Here is a 13229-nt window from a genome sequence, read left to right as displayed (position 1 = left end):
ATTTCCGATTTTAGACTTGGACTGTAGTTGGTGTCGGTGGTCTGCAGCACTGACTCGGGAGTGCAGTTTGCTTCTGATCATCATCACTGTACCCCACAACATTGTATATCTGCTTCAAATGGACATTTGGTGCAACCCAGATGAGGATGGGTTCCCTCTTGAGTCTGGTTCCTCTCAAGGTTTCTTCCTTTGCCATCTCGGGGAGTTTTTCCTTGCCACAGTTGCTCATCAGGGACAAACATACTTACAAAGAACATATTTATGTTTAATCACCACATTATCTGTGTAAAGCTGCTTTGAGACAATGTTCATTGTTAAAAGCGCTATACAAATAAAAATGAATTGAATTGAATTGAATTGAACTTTCATGGTGTTAGTTCGTTTCCCAGGAGTTTTTTTCTTCACACTGTCCCTGGCTTGACAATGAGGAGTCGTAGTCAAGATGAAAATATTGATAAAGCTACTTTGTGACAGTGTCTATTATTAAATATGCATTGCAGACACATTGGTGCATTCAGGAATCGACAAACAGCCTGAAAGTACATTAGCACAATCCTCACTGATCAAAAAGAGTCTCACAATCATAGAACTGTAATGAATGGACATTCGGTGGCCCCCAGATGAGGATGGATACCCTTTATGGTCACCACTGGTTCACTCATTAATGATAAGGAAGGAGGTTGTAGCTCATTGGTCAAGGCTCTTGGTTACTGATTGGAAGGTCATGGGTTTAAGCTCCAGTATTGCCAAGATGCCACTTTTGGGCCCTTAAACAAGGCCCTAAACATCCTCTGCACTCTGCCTCATCCTCTGCCTCATCCTCTGCCTCATCCTCTGCCTCATCCTCTGCCTCATCCTCTGCCAGCAGCCATATCACCCTGTAGCCCAAGACAGCTTGCCCACTGAAGCTAAGCAGGGTTGAGCCTGGCCAGTACTTGGATGGGAGACCACCTGGGAAAAACCAGGTTGCTGCTGGTAGAGGTGTTAGTGAGACCAGCAGGGGGTGCTCACCCTGTGGTCTGTGTGGGTCCTAACACCCCAGTATAGTGACGGGGACACTATACTGTAAAAAAAAAAAAAAAAAAGCACCGTCCTTCGGATGAGACGTTAAACCGAGGTCCTGACTCTCTGTGGTCATTAAAAATCCCAGGATGTCTTTCAAAACGAGTAGGGTGTGCCCGGCATCCTGGCCAAAAAACTTGCCCGCTGGCCTACTTAATCATCCCCTCATATTAATTGGCTATATCACTCTCCTCTCCACTAATATGCTGGTGTGTGGTGGGCGTTCTGGCGCAATATGGCTGCCGTCGCATCATCCAGGTGGATGCTGCACATTGGTGGTGGTTGAGGAGAATCCCCCTTTCATATGTAAAGCGCTTTGAGTGCTGCAGAAAAGCGCTATATAAATGTAACAAATTATTATTATTATTATTGCACTCCATCATAGCTGACCATGCTGGCCCAAACGCTATCAGAATCAGAGACTTACGTTTGAATCTATTTTATCCATAAATAAGTATTAATTTATCTCAGTAGTCTATTCTCTTCATTTCATAGTGTTTCTCAGGTGTGTTCTCAGGTATGTTCTCAGGTGTGTTCTCAGGAGTGTTCTCAGGTGTGTTCTCAGGTGTGTTCTCAGGTGTGTTCTCAGGTGTGTTCTCAGGTGTGTTCTCAGGTGTGTTCTCCTGCTGAGTCACCGAGTGCAAGTTCACGCTGGAGATTTTTCAGATTTCAGCCGTCAGATCATGTATTGCTGCAAGACGAGCACCGTGAGCACAGCAGCCTTTTATTACCATAAACTCATGAAGCTGTTGCTTTAACAAATCAGTGTGATTTAGCAAATCCGAGGCCAATAATGTCTGCATTTTCATATCCTTCGATTAGACGGTCAGAAACCGCATCTGGAGCAAACTGCACAAGCTCAAATATATTCAGGTGGATTTCATAGCTGTTTTTTTTTTCTTCATTCCACAAAGACTGACAGAGGAGAAGAAATTTATTTGGTCACAGATACACTTACCAGGGCATTTACAAGACACACCTTTCAAGAAAAGCTGAACATCGCTTCGGCCCGAACAGTATAAAACGATTGCTAAGCTTTTTTTGTTTTCTTTCATGACGGATTCGCACAAAAACACAAAATCCAAATCCGCAGGAAAACCGCAATGCACAGAAAAAAAAACACAGTACCTCATATTGTGAGGTTGCTATCGATGCTTCTACTAGAGATGATGTATGCGGGCGGTGCTGCTGTGGCTCCAGTGAAAAGAGACATGTTGAATTGTGTTCATTGGGTTTCTTGCTTTAGTGGTGACTTTCATTCTGACTGTATGAGATTCATGTGTGTGATGCAGCGCTCTGTTCTACTGCGTCTCTCTATAATATTGAGGTTTCTATAAACGTGGCGTCATAATGATGGGATTAAGAGGTGGATTGATTCTGGTAGGACACCAGTGAAGGCCTGGAGGTGTAATGAACACACCCGGTTCTGGGGGTGTTAAATGCTAATCGATCTGAACTGCTTCTGTGCACATGTTGAAGGACAAGCAGCCCATCAGAGAGAGGGGAATCTCACCGTGTTGAGGGGAGCACTGTGAATGTCCGTTGATGGCGTTTTTCAGCATTTCCATGTTAGACCTATAATCTTCCAGCAGAGCCCGAGCCCAGGCTTCACGACTCTTTGTGGCATCGCTGTAGTGCATCCAGTGCTCACAGGACTCACCTACACAAAGACACACAGCAAACAAAGGATCACACAATACCGATTTATCTACGATTGCTTTTTTATCATGTTCTGCTAAAACATTTAATCATCTTTCTAGAGGATTTCTGCAGTAATGTTGAGGATCTTTAGAACGTGTCATCCCTCAAAAAACCACCACAAACCAAACATCACCGAGGCGTTTCGGTACAAGACTTCAATACGGTTCTGCACGTGATTTCCCCTCACAAACATATCAAGTGGCGAACCGCAGGTTTGTTTAGTCTCAAGGTCATTAAGGTTACCGTAATTTCCAGACTATAAAGTGCACCCATATATAAGCCGCACCCACTGAATTTGACAAATATTTTTATTTTAAATATACATAAGCCGCACCTTTCTATAAGTCTACACTGAAACTAATGAACTATACACAGGCTTAACGAAAGACAGTGTCTGTTACACGGTGTAACGGGTGAAATATGTTGCACTTCCTTTAGGAGCATAGCGGTATTTTGGGAATAAGCTGCCGCCGCATTTTTCCGCTATTACTGCATGTGTGCAAGACCGAGGAATATGTCCTTATTATTTTCTGATGCTCATTTCTTAGTTTCTTTGACTAACCCGTAACGCTGTTACCAAGAAAAATAAAAAAGCACGAGTTTTGGAAACCTGTCTGTGTTTATATGATTTCTGTTGTAACTGGAGTTAGCGAGCTCTTCCTTCACCCAGACTCAACGCGTTACAACGGCTTGTATCTAAACAGTAGCCAACCAAGAAAGTCATTGTTCACAGTCTTCCTCCTTCCTTTCACAACTATTTCTCTCAGGAGTTTATCTTTTGGCATCGTCGTGCGAAAAAAAAAAGTTTTTTCTCCCGATGCCGTGCAGCTCAGAACACAGGTGAGGTGCGTTTTTTCGTTTCTGTTCTGAAATTTCATTGGTCTAATGTTATGGGGTTCAGTTTTTTGGCTTGAAGTTTGTGAAACCGGGAAAAACCCAGGAAAAATTAATAAATAAGCCGCTTCATTGTTTAAGCCGTGGGGTTCAAAACGTGGGAAAAAAGTAGCGGCTTATAGTCTGGAAAATACGGTACTTGAACCGTACAGGAATCACGATTTATACTGTGCATATGTGAAATCATGTTTTACAACAATCTAGTGATTATGGACTCTTTTGCATGTATGTCCAGCTTCAAGAATTTTTCCTAAAAGGAGAAGATCCTGACGATTCTGCATATTAAGTGAGTGAGTGAATGAATAAAAGAATGATGGAAGGAATTCATTCATTTATAAATGAATAAATAAATAACGATTTTGTGTGTGATCTTCAAAGCAGACGTTTGTTAAAGTATGCAGAAATAATTAGAACATATCTAAGGAAAATTTAAGACTTACAAAAAAATGAGGTTTGTACTGAACCTTGAATTTTGTTTACCTACTCTAAAATTGTGAAAATGTGATACGAAGGAGAAAAAATGATGCTGTTACATCACATGAGCCGTTTTTCTTGGTTTATACCTGCTCTGTGGCACGGATAGTAATCTATGGTGATGGAACTGAATGACAGCTGCATGGCTCCTCCTCGAATCCTTTTATCAATCCCTGAGATCAGAGAAAAAAATCTATTAACTAAATAAATAAATAAAGGAGATATAGACAGAGTTATGATGCTGTGAATTTGTAGGACGCATTTCCTTCCCCTTGGCTGGATTGCTGTACCTCTGTCCTTAGCGTGGATGTCGTCACAGATGTGCAAGTCGAGGTGTGTAACCTGCAGGTGGTGAGACGTTTCACACACATCAAAAGCGTTGAAGAGGTGAGCCATGGAGGCGCTTGGGTCTGCCGTGGTCGAGGCCGGCTGTGTGTGTACCTGCTGTGCAGAGATGGGCGCTGTTGTTGCCTAACATACACAATAACACACACGCTAGCTTACTTATACAAAACTATCAGTGCAGCAAGTGCAAGAAGAGAACAAGGAGAAACAGAGGCAAAGCACAAATGAAAAATTTAATGGGGGGTGTAGGGGGGGGATGGAGATATTACAACCTGGATGAATACCTCTTCAGCATCAGAGACACAAAACAGAAACAAAATACAGAATCGTAATCACAAGGAATAGCAAACACGAGCAAACATTGATAACAAAAAAAAGAAAAACATTTCTAAGCTCCAAACAACCATCAATATGCAAATGAAGGGGTGGGGCCATGTAAGGCAGCCATACCCCTCTGTTCTCCTGGGGTTGAGAAGATGAATGGAGTCATGCTAGCCACCCTGTCCACCCTGCAAACACACACCCACACATGCAGTACACACCTGAGAAGAGTCCTGCGCCATGCTCTTCCTCTGCAGCGCCGATTTCTCCATGGCCTCGCTCAGGGACTTTGCGTACTGCACCATGGCTTTGAGCTGCGAGTCCGTCAGCACCCATAGCAGATCGTCCAGAATCAGGAGCAGCTTCGATGCCACGACATGACAGTCCTTCATCTGAGGGCAAAGATCAGAAAACACAAACTAGCTTATCTCATGCAGTTTCAACCTGAGGAGCATCACCGCATTGTTCTTCACAGTTTAGCAAACAACCAACAGTGATAAGCAGTAGGCCCAAAGTATGTGGACCCCCCCCAAATTACATGCAAATGTGGTTCCAAAATGTGCATTCTGTAATAGCAAAAGTCACAGAGATTAAACTTCCTTTTTTAATATCTCTAGCTCTTGTCCCATAAAACTGCATACACGGGGCTGATATGGGGCAGAGACAGTGCTGACATGGGGCAGAGACAGTGCTGACATGGGGCAGAGACAGGGCTGACATGGGGCAGAGACAGGGCTGACATGGGGCAGAGACAGGGCTGACATGGGGGGAAAACAGCTGATATGGAGCAGAGACAGTGCTGATATAGGGCAGAGACAGGGCTGATATGGAGCAGATACACGGCTGATATGGGGCAGAGACAATGCTGATATGGGGGGAAAACAGCTGATATGGAGCAGAGACAGTGCTGATATGGAACAGATGCAGAGCTGATAAAGGGCAGATGCAGAGCTGATATGGGGCAGATGCAAAGCTGATATGGGGCAGAGACATGGCTGATATGGGGCAGATGCAGAGCTGATATGGGGCAGATGCAAAGCTGATATGGGGCAGAGACATGGCTGATATGGGGCAGATACAGTGCTAAAATGAGGCAGATACAGTGCTGATATGGGGCAGATGCAGAGCTGATATGGGGCAGATGCAGAGCTAATATGGGGCAGATGCAGAGCTGATATAGGGCAGATGCAGAGCTAATATGGGGCAGATGCAGAGCTGATATGGGGCAGAGACAGAGCTGATATGGGGCAGAGACAATTCTGATATGGGGCAGATGCAGAGCTGATATGGGGCAGAGACATGGCTGATATGGGGCAGATACAGTGCTGATATGGGGCAGATGCAGAGCTGATATGGGGCAGATACAGTGCTGATATGGGGCAGATACAGTGCTGATATGGGGCAGATACAGTGCTGATATGGGGCAGATACAGTGCTGATATGGGGCAGAGACAGAGCTGATATGGGGCAGAGACAGAGCTGATATGGGGCAGAGGCAGAGCTGATATGGGGCAGGGACATGGCTGATATGGGGCAGAGACATGGCTGATATGGGGCAGATACAGTGCTGATATGGGGCAGAGACAGAGCTGATATGGGGCAGGGACATGGCTGATATGGGGCAGAGACAGAGCTGATATGGGGCAGAGACAGTGCTGATATGGGGCAGAGGCAGAGCTGATATGGGGCAGGGACATGGCTGATATGGGGCAGAGACATGGCTGATATGGGGCAGATACAGTGCTGATATAAGGCAAATACAGTGCTGATATGACGCAGATACTGTGCTGATATGGGGCAGATACAGAGCTGATATTAGGCAGATACAGAGCTGATATGGGGCAGAGACAGAGCTGATATGGGGCAGAGACAGTGCTGATATGGAGCAGATACACGGCTGATATGGGGCAGAGACAATGCTGATATGGGGAAAACAGCTGATATGGAGCAGAGACAGTGCTGATATGGAACAGATGCAGAGCTGATAAAGGGCAGATGCAGAGCTGATATGGGGCAGATGCAGAGCTGATATGGGGCAGAGACAGAGCTGATATGGGGCAGATGCAGAGCTGATATGGGGCAGAGACATGGCTGATATGGGGCAGATACAGTGCTAAAATGAGGCAGATACAGTGCTGATATGGGGCAGATGCAGAGCTGATATAGGGCAGATGCAGAGCTAATATGGGGCAGATGCAGAGCTGATATAGGGCAGATGCAGAGCTAATATGGGGCAGATGCAGAGCTGATATGGGGCAGAGACAGAGCTGATATGGGGCAGAGACAATTCTGATATGGGGCAGATGCAGAGCTGATATGGGGCAGAGACATGGCTGATATGGGGCAGATACAGTGCTGATATGAGGCAGATACAGTGCTGATATGGGGCAGATACAGTGCTGATATGGGGCAGATACAGTGCTGATATGGGGCAGATACAGTGCTGATATGGGGCAGATACAGTGCTGATATGGGGCAGAGACAGAGCTGATATGGGGCAGAGACAGAGCTGATATGGGGCAGAGGCAGAGCTGATATGGGGCAGGGACATGGCTGATATGGGGCAGAGACATGGCTGATATGGGGCAGATACAGTGCTGATATGGCGCAGATACTGTGCTGATATGGGGCAGATACAGAGCTGATATTAGGCAGATACAGAGCTGATATGAGCCAGATATGGGGCAGAGACAGTGCTGATATGGAGCAGAGACAGGGCTGATATGGGGCAGAGACAGGGCTGATATGGGGCAGAGACAGGGCTGATATGGGGCAGAGACCGTGCTATCTGCAGAATTCATTTTACATTGTTCTGTGATGCAGATGTGTGCAAGTGTTCCTAATAAAGTGGACAGGGAGTGTAGAAGATGAACAGAAAACTTACCCTCCTCTTCAGCGTGACTCTGATCTTGGACTGATTGGTGATGAGACGGATTGGGGCACTGAGCACCTCGTGTTCTGAGCTATGGATGGCATCAGCTTCGATCCGGATCATCTGCCAGCTGACCTCCTTAAAGGTCAGGAGCTACACCAAAACACACAAATGAATTTAAGTACACACACATACACACTCCAAAAGGTGGTTATATGTGTGTGTGTGTGTGTGTGTGTGTGTGTGTGTGTGTATATACACCTCTCCACGAGAAGGGTCCAGAATGCGAGTGTAGCGCAGGTCACTGGCCACCCAGCTGGTGTTCACGCTGTAGACCTGCAGCTGAGAGAGCTCGAATGACGCGTTAAAAGCCTTGGCGCTGATCCGGATGATGATGGAATTCACGGAGAGAGAGATGCCCTCGACAACCTTCTCCGCAAAACCATACTCACTAGAATGGAGGATGAAGGCAAAGGCAATGTTCACAAACGAAAAGAAAAGCCTGAAAGATCCTTTAGAACCATCAGATCCTTGCATTATACAAAGCTGATATGGGGCAGATACAGAGCTGACAGGGGGCAGATACAGAGCTGATATGGGGCAGATACAGTGCTGATATAAGGTAGATACAGAGCTGATATGGGGCAGATACAGAGCTGATATGGGGCAGATACAGAACTGATATGGGGCAGATACAGTGCTGATATAAGGCAGAGACAGAGCTGATATGGGGCAGAGACAGAGCTGATATGGGGCAGAGACAGAGCTGATATGGGGCAGATACAGAGCTGATATGGGGCAGATACAGAACTGATATGGGGCAGATACAGAGCTGATATGGGGCAGATACAGAGCTGATATGGGGCAGATACAGAGCTGATATGGGGGCAGAGACAGAGCTGATATGGGGCAGAGACAGAGCTGATATAAGGCAGATACAGAGCTGATATGGGCCAGATACAGAGCTGATATGGCGGCAGAGACAGAGCTGATATGGGGCAGATACAGAGCTGATATGGGGCAGATACAGAGCTGATATGGGGCAGATGCAGAGCTGATATGGGGCAAAAACAGAGCTGATATGGGGCAGATACAGTGCTGATATGGGGCAGATACAGAGCTGATATGGGGCAGATACAGAGCTGATATGGGGCAGATACAGAGCTGATATGGGGGCAGAGACAGAGCTGATATGGGGCAGATACAGAGCTGATATGGGGCAGAGACAGAGCTGATATGGGGCAGAGACAGAGCTGATATGGGGCAGATACAGAGCTGATATGGGGCAGATACAGAGCTGATATGGGGCAGATACAGAGCTGATATGGGGCAGAGACAGAGCTGATATGGGGCAGATACAGTGCTGATATGGGGCAGAGACAGAGCTGATCTGGGGCAGATACAGAGCTGATATGGCGGCAGAGACAGAGCTGATATGGGGCAGATACAGAGCTGATATGGGGCAGATACAGAGCTGATATGGGGCAGATACTTGGCGGCCCCTCTATGACCTTCTCAGCTAAACCATACTCACTACAAATGAAGGAACGGAGCAACAGCAACTTTTACAAACAAAAAGAAAAGCCAAAGAGATCCTTCAGAACCATCAGATGCTTCAGAGCCATTAGAATCTCTCCGAACCAGAACGGTACCGACCTTTGACCTGAGGCTGTTGCAATGGGTGAGGGGCCGTTGGGTGGGCGTGGCTCATCGCAGGTGCTCATTTCCATCACAACTTTGTCCAGGGACTGAAAGATGATTTGCTCCATTAAACATTTAATCAAATCTCTCGAACCCGGAAATGTGTGAGGTGTGAGAACTTACCAGGGTTATGGGATGTGTTTTCAGCTTGGTCCATGGAATCTGGTTGAACAACACACATACACACATACATACATGTAATATACACTGTGGCCTTTATTTTCATGTAAAATCCAAACACCCACTCCACATCTGGAGTCTAACACCAGCAGTAGTCTAGACATGGCTCTTATTTACAGCTGGTGGGTGTGTGTGTTTGTTCGTGTGTATGTGTGTGTGTGTGGACAAACAAGTTTAACACCATTACTTAACTATACAGACCAAACCCTACAAGTGCATGTGTCATAATCTGTATATGTGTGTGTGAGCGTTATAGTGCTTACACACTTGCTTAATAAGAGATAATATTATGGGGCTGATACAGTTGTGATATGGAGCTGATACAGGTCAGATAGTGGGTATATACAGGGCTGATATGGGGCAGACACAGTTCTAATTTGGGGCAGATACAGGGCTTAGAGAGAGCTGATACAGGGCAGATACTCAGTAGATACAGGGCTAATTTGGGGCACATACAAGGCAGAAACAGGTCTGATATGGGGCAGATATATGTCTGATATTATGCAGATACAAGGAAAGTATGGAAGTGAATAAAGTGGAGCTACTTCTCACCCGGATCGCTGCCTTGTTGCAGAAGACCTTATTAATGGCCAGCCAGGTGGGCAGATCCAGCATGTTTTGCAGCACCTCTTCATCCAGCTCCAGATTGGTCAGCTGACCCTCCCCCTTCAATGTGCTTAGGTTGATCTTATCTGGGGATAGGTTCTTAGCAAACCTAGATGGCGAGAGAGAGATAGATATAAAGACAGAACTATAAGGAAGAGCTGTCAAAGAGATGGAAAGTTTAGACTTTTAGAGTGTAAGAAACTGATTGCCGAGTTTGTTTGATGGTGATTACTGACAAAACAACCGTTCACGCCCAGTGAGTGTGTTAGTTTGTTAGAAGTAAACACAGGCCTGGAGAATAATCCATACTGCTCTATGGGTTTATCACAACCACGCATACTACCACTGTTCAAAAACCTGCAATGCTTCATTCTGCAAAAAAAGGAGAAGGTAAAGAAAAGGGTGTATAAAACATCACACAAGTAGATACCTCCTCCACAACACACCTCCTCCACACCTGGACTCTGAGGCATTGCACATAAAATTTATTGAACGTCTGATAAGACAGGCATTGAATATTTTTTTCTCTCACAGGTACAAACTTGCATAATAAAAGAAAATCAGGATTTGAGATGCATCTTCAACTGCTGCACCAATATTTACTTCTACTACTACTGATAACACTTTTTTGTGTTATGATTTCAGTCTCACATTTATAATCTGTCATCAAATAAATCCAGTACAGTCCTTCAGCATGAGCTAGAGGCCAACAGATTCATAGTTTTTGCCGATTTATCGTCAAAAATCCATACCGATAGTTTTTCCGGGTTGCATCTGATATTATACAGTACGAGTGCAACCTGTGGAAGCGAATCACGGACACCAAGTGCTGTTTGTTTTGACACGAGAGACTGTGTGCTATACCTCATTCATGTATAGTGCAGTAACTAAAGTTTAAAAGTAACTTAATTTAAAAGAGTTAGTAAACATTGAAATGAACAAACAATAAACAATACTTCTAAAGCATTCACTAAACTTCGAATCATGTTAAAAATGATGAATTTCATCATAAATCCATTATTTATCCATTAATTTTTTATAAAGTTCAGTACTATTTGACATGGAGTGTTTTTTTTTTTTATATCCAGCGTCCTTTTTAATAACCATCGGTTAATTAAATAGTTATCGGCAAGTAGGATCCAACCTAGCTATCAGTATCAGTAAAAACAGTCTGCGCATTTATAGACACTCCACAGAATAAACATCATTTGAGCACTCAGAGAAAAATAAGACAGTTCTCTTGTCCATGTCCACTCACGTCCACTCATTCCCACTCGCATACAATAAATTCCCAGAACTACAGTACTGCTGCATTCTTTTATCAACTGTTCAACTCACACTCCTAATAGATCATTATTTTCCAAAAAAATATATTTATATCATCCAAACATGTACACTGTATGGCCAAAACTATTGGGACACCGGACTATGCGGAATTGGATGTTCTCTAAATGTGGAATTGGATGTTTAAAAAGCAAACTTCGTCCACAAACTTTTGGTCATACAGTGTATATGATCTCACTATATTATAGATCTCATATCCCACACAGTGCAGCTCTTCATTATAGCAACTCCAAGTCAGCCAGCTTTACTAGTTTACCAGTTATACCAGTTTTACTGTTTGGTAACAAACAGCATACAAGCAGAAGCACCTGAGGAAATTCTGCAGTTGCCGGTTGAAAAGATTTCTATCCGAAACTCAACTTCCGAGAATAAACTGGACCACAGACTTTTGTGGCTTTAATCCAAATGATCCTTCATACCTCTACATAAATACACAACAAAAACACAAATCAGTGTGTCCTGGTTTCAGGCTGGGCTCTAAAACAAAGAAAGAATCATGTTTAAGATATTACAGGAAGATGATGTCAGATCTGTCGATCTGTTCAGGGCAGCCGCCTCAAACAATGTAGGGAACAATGCTAAACATAAATGTTTGTTTAATTGCCAGTGAGTCATATGATTTCTATAAAGCTGGGACTAATTGATACTCAGAATCAGTATCGGGATGATGTAGATCAGATTTCAGAGACAAAACACAGAATGTCAGGTGCCATAACAACATTTGGACTGGAAGAGTTTCACTGTGAATTCCTCAAATTTAAAGTAAAACACTTTCAAGACAGTAGGAGATGAGTGTGGGATGAGTGTGGGATGAAAGAAAAATGAGTGGGAGATGTGTAACTGGTGGTGAGAAGAGCAAGAAACGAGTAAGGGATGAATAAGGGACAAGTATGGGAGGAATAAGGGATGAATAAGGGAGAAATAAGGGGTGTAAGGTATGAGTATAGAAGAAATAAAGGATGAATAAGGGAAGAATAAGGGGTGTAAGGGATGAGTATGGAAGGAATAAAGGATGAATAAGGGAGGAATAAGGGGTGTAAGGGATGAGTATGGAAGGAATAAAGGATGAATAAGGGAGGAATAAGGGGTGTAAGGGATGAGTATGGAAGGAATAAAGGATGAATAAGGGAGAAATAAGGGTGTAAGGGATGAGTATAGAAGAAATAAAGGATGAATAAGGAGGAATAAGGGTGTAAGGGATGAGAAAAGAAGAAATAAAGGATGAATAAGGGAGGAATAAGGGTGTAAGGGATGAGTATGGAAGGAATAAAGGATGAATAAGGGAGGAATAAGGTGTAAGGGATGAGTATGGAAGGAATAAAGGATGAATAAGGAGAAATAAGGGTGTAAGGATGAGAAAAGAAGAAATAAAGGATGAATAAGGGAGGAATAAGGGTGTAAGGGATGAGTATGGAAGGAATAAAGGATGAATAAGGAGGAATAAGGGTGTAAGGGATGAGTATGGAAGGAATAAAGGATGAATAAGGGAGGAATAAGGGTGTAAGGATGAGTATGGAAGGAATAAAGGATGAATAAGGGAGGAATAAGGTGTAAGGGATGAGTATGGAAGGAATAAAGGATGAATAAGGGAGGAATAAGGGTGTAAGGGATGAGTATGGAAGGAATAAAGGATGAATAAGGGAGGAATAAGGGTGTAAGGGATGAGTATGGAAGGAATAAAGGATGAATAAGGGAGGAATAAGGGTGTAAGGGATGAGTATGGAAGGAA

General features: G+C 44.1%; 1 protein-coding gene across 4 annotated transcripts in view; it reads right to left on the bottom strand.

Annotated features, from left to right (window-relative positions):
• Positions 1 to 13229, bottom strand: part of uhrf1bp1l (UHRF1 binding protein 1-like) — a 42002-nt gene that overhangs the window by 22278 nt on the left and 6495 nt on the right. For 2 of the 4 annotated variants that reach the window (XM_046859922.1, XM_046859918.1), the window contains exons 2-10: positions 10103 to 10265; positions 9494 to 9532; positions 9326 to 9417; positions 7931 to 8120; positions 7682 to 7822; positions 5019 to 5189; positions 4422 to 4602; positions 4221 to 4304; positions 2576 to 2722 (exon numbers count right to left, since the gene is read on the bottom strand). In XM_046859922.1, coding sequence (XP_046715878.1) covers positions 2576 to 2722; positions 4221 to 4304; positions 4422 to 4602; positions 5019 to 5189; positions 7682 to 7822; positions 7931 to 8120; positions 9326 to 9417; positions 9494 to 9532; positions 10103 to 10265 — 1208 coding nt within the window. The remainder of the gene's footprint in view (positions 1 to 2575; positions 2723 to 4220; positions 4305 to 4421; positions 4603 to 5018; positions 5190 to 7681; positions 7823 to 7930; positions 8121 to 9325; positions 9418 to 9493; positions 9533 to 10102; positions 10266 to 13229) is intronic. The other 2 variants (XM_046859919.1, XM_046859920.1) reach the window with 2 other exon arrangements.

The sequence above is a fragment of the Silurus meridionalis genome, chromosome 10 (assembly GCF_014805685.1).
Source record: "Silurus meridionalis isolate SWU-2019-XX chromosome 10, ASM1480568v1, whole genome shotgun sequence".
Classification (NCBI taxonomy): Eukaryota; Metazoa; Chordata; class Actinopteri; order Siluriformes; family Siluridae; genus Silurus; species Silurus meridionalis.
Note: the sequence above shows the minus strand (reverse complement) of the source record. Positions and strands in the feature narration are given on the sequence as shown.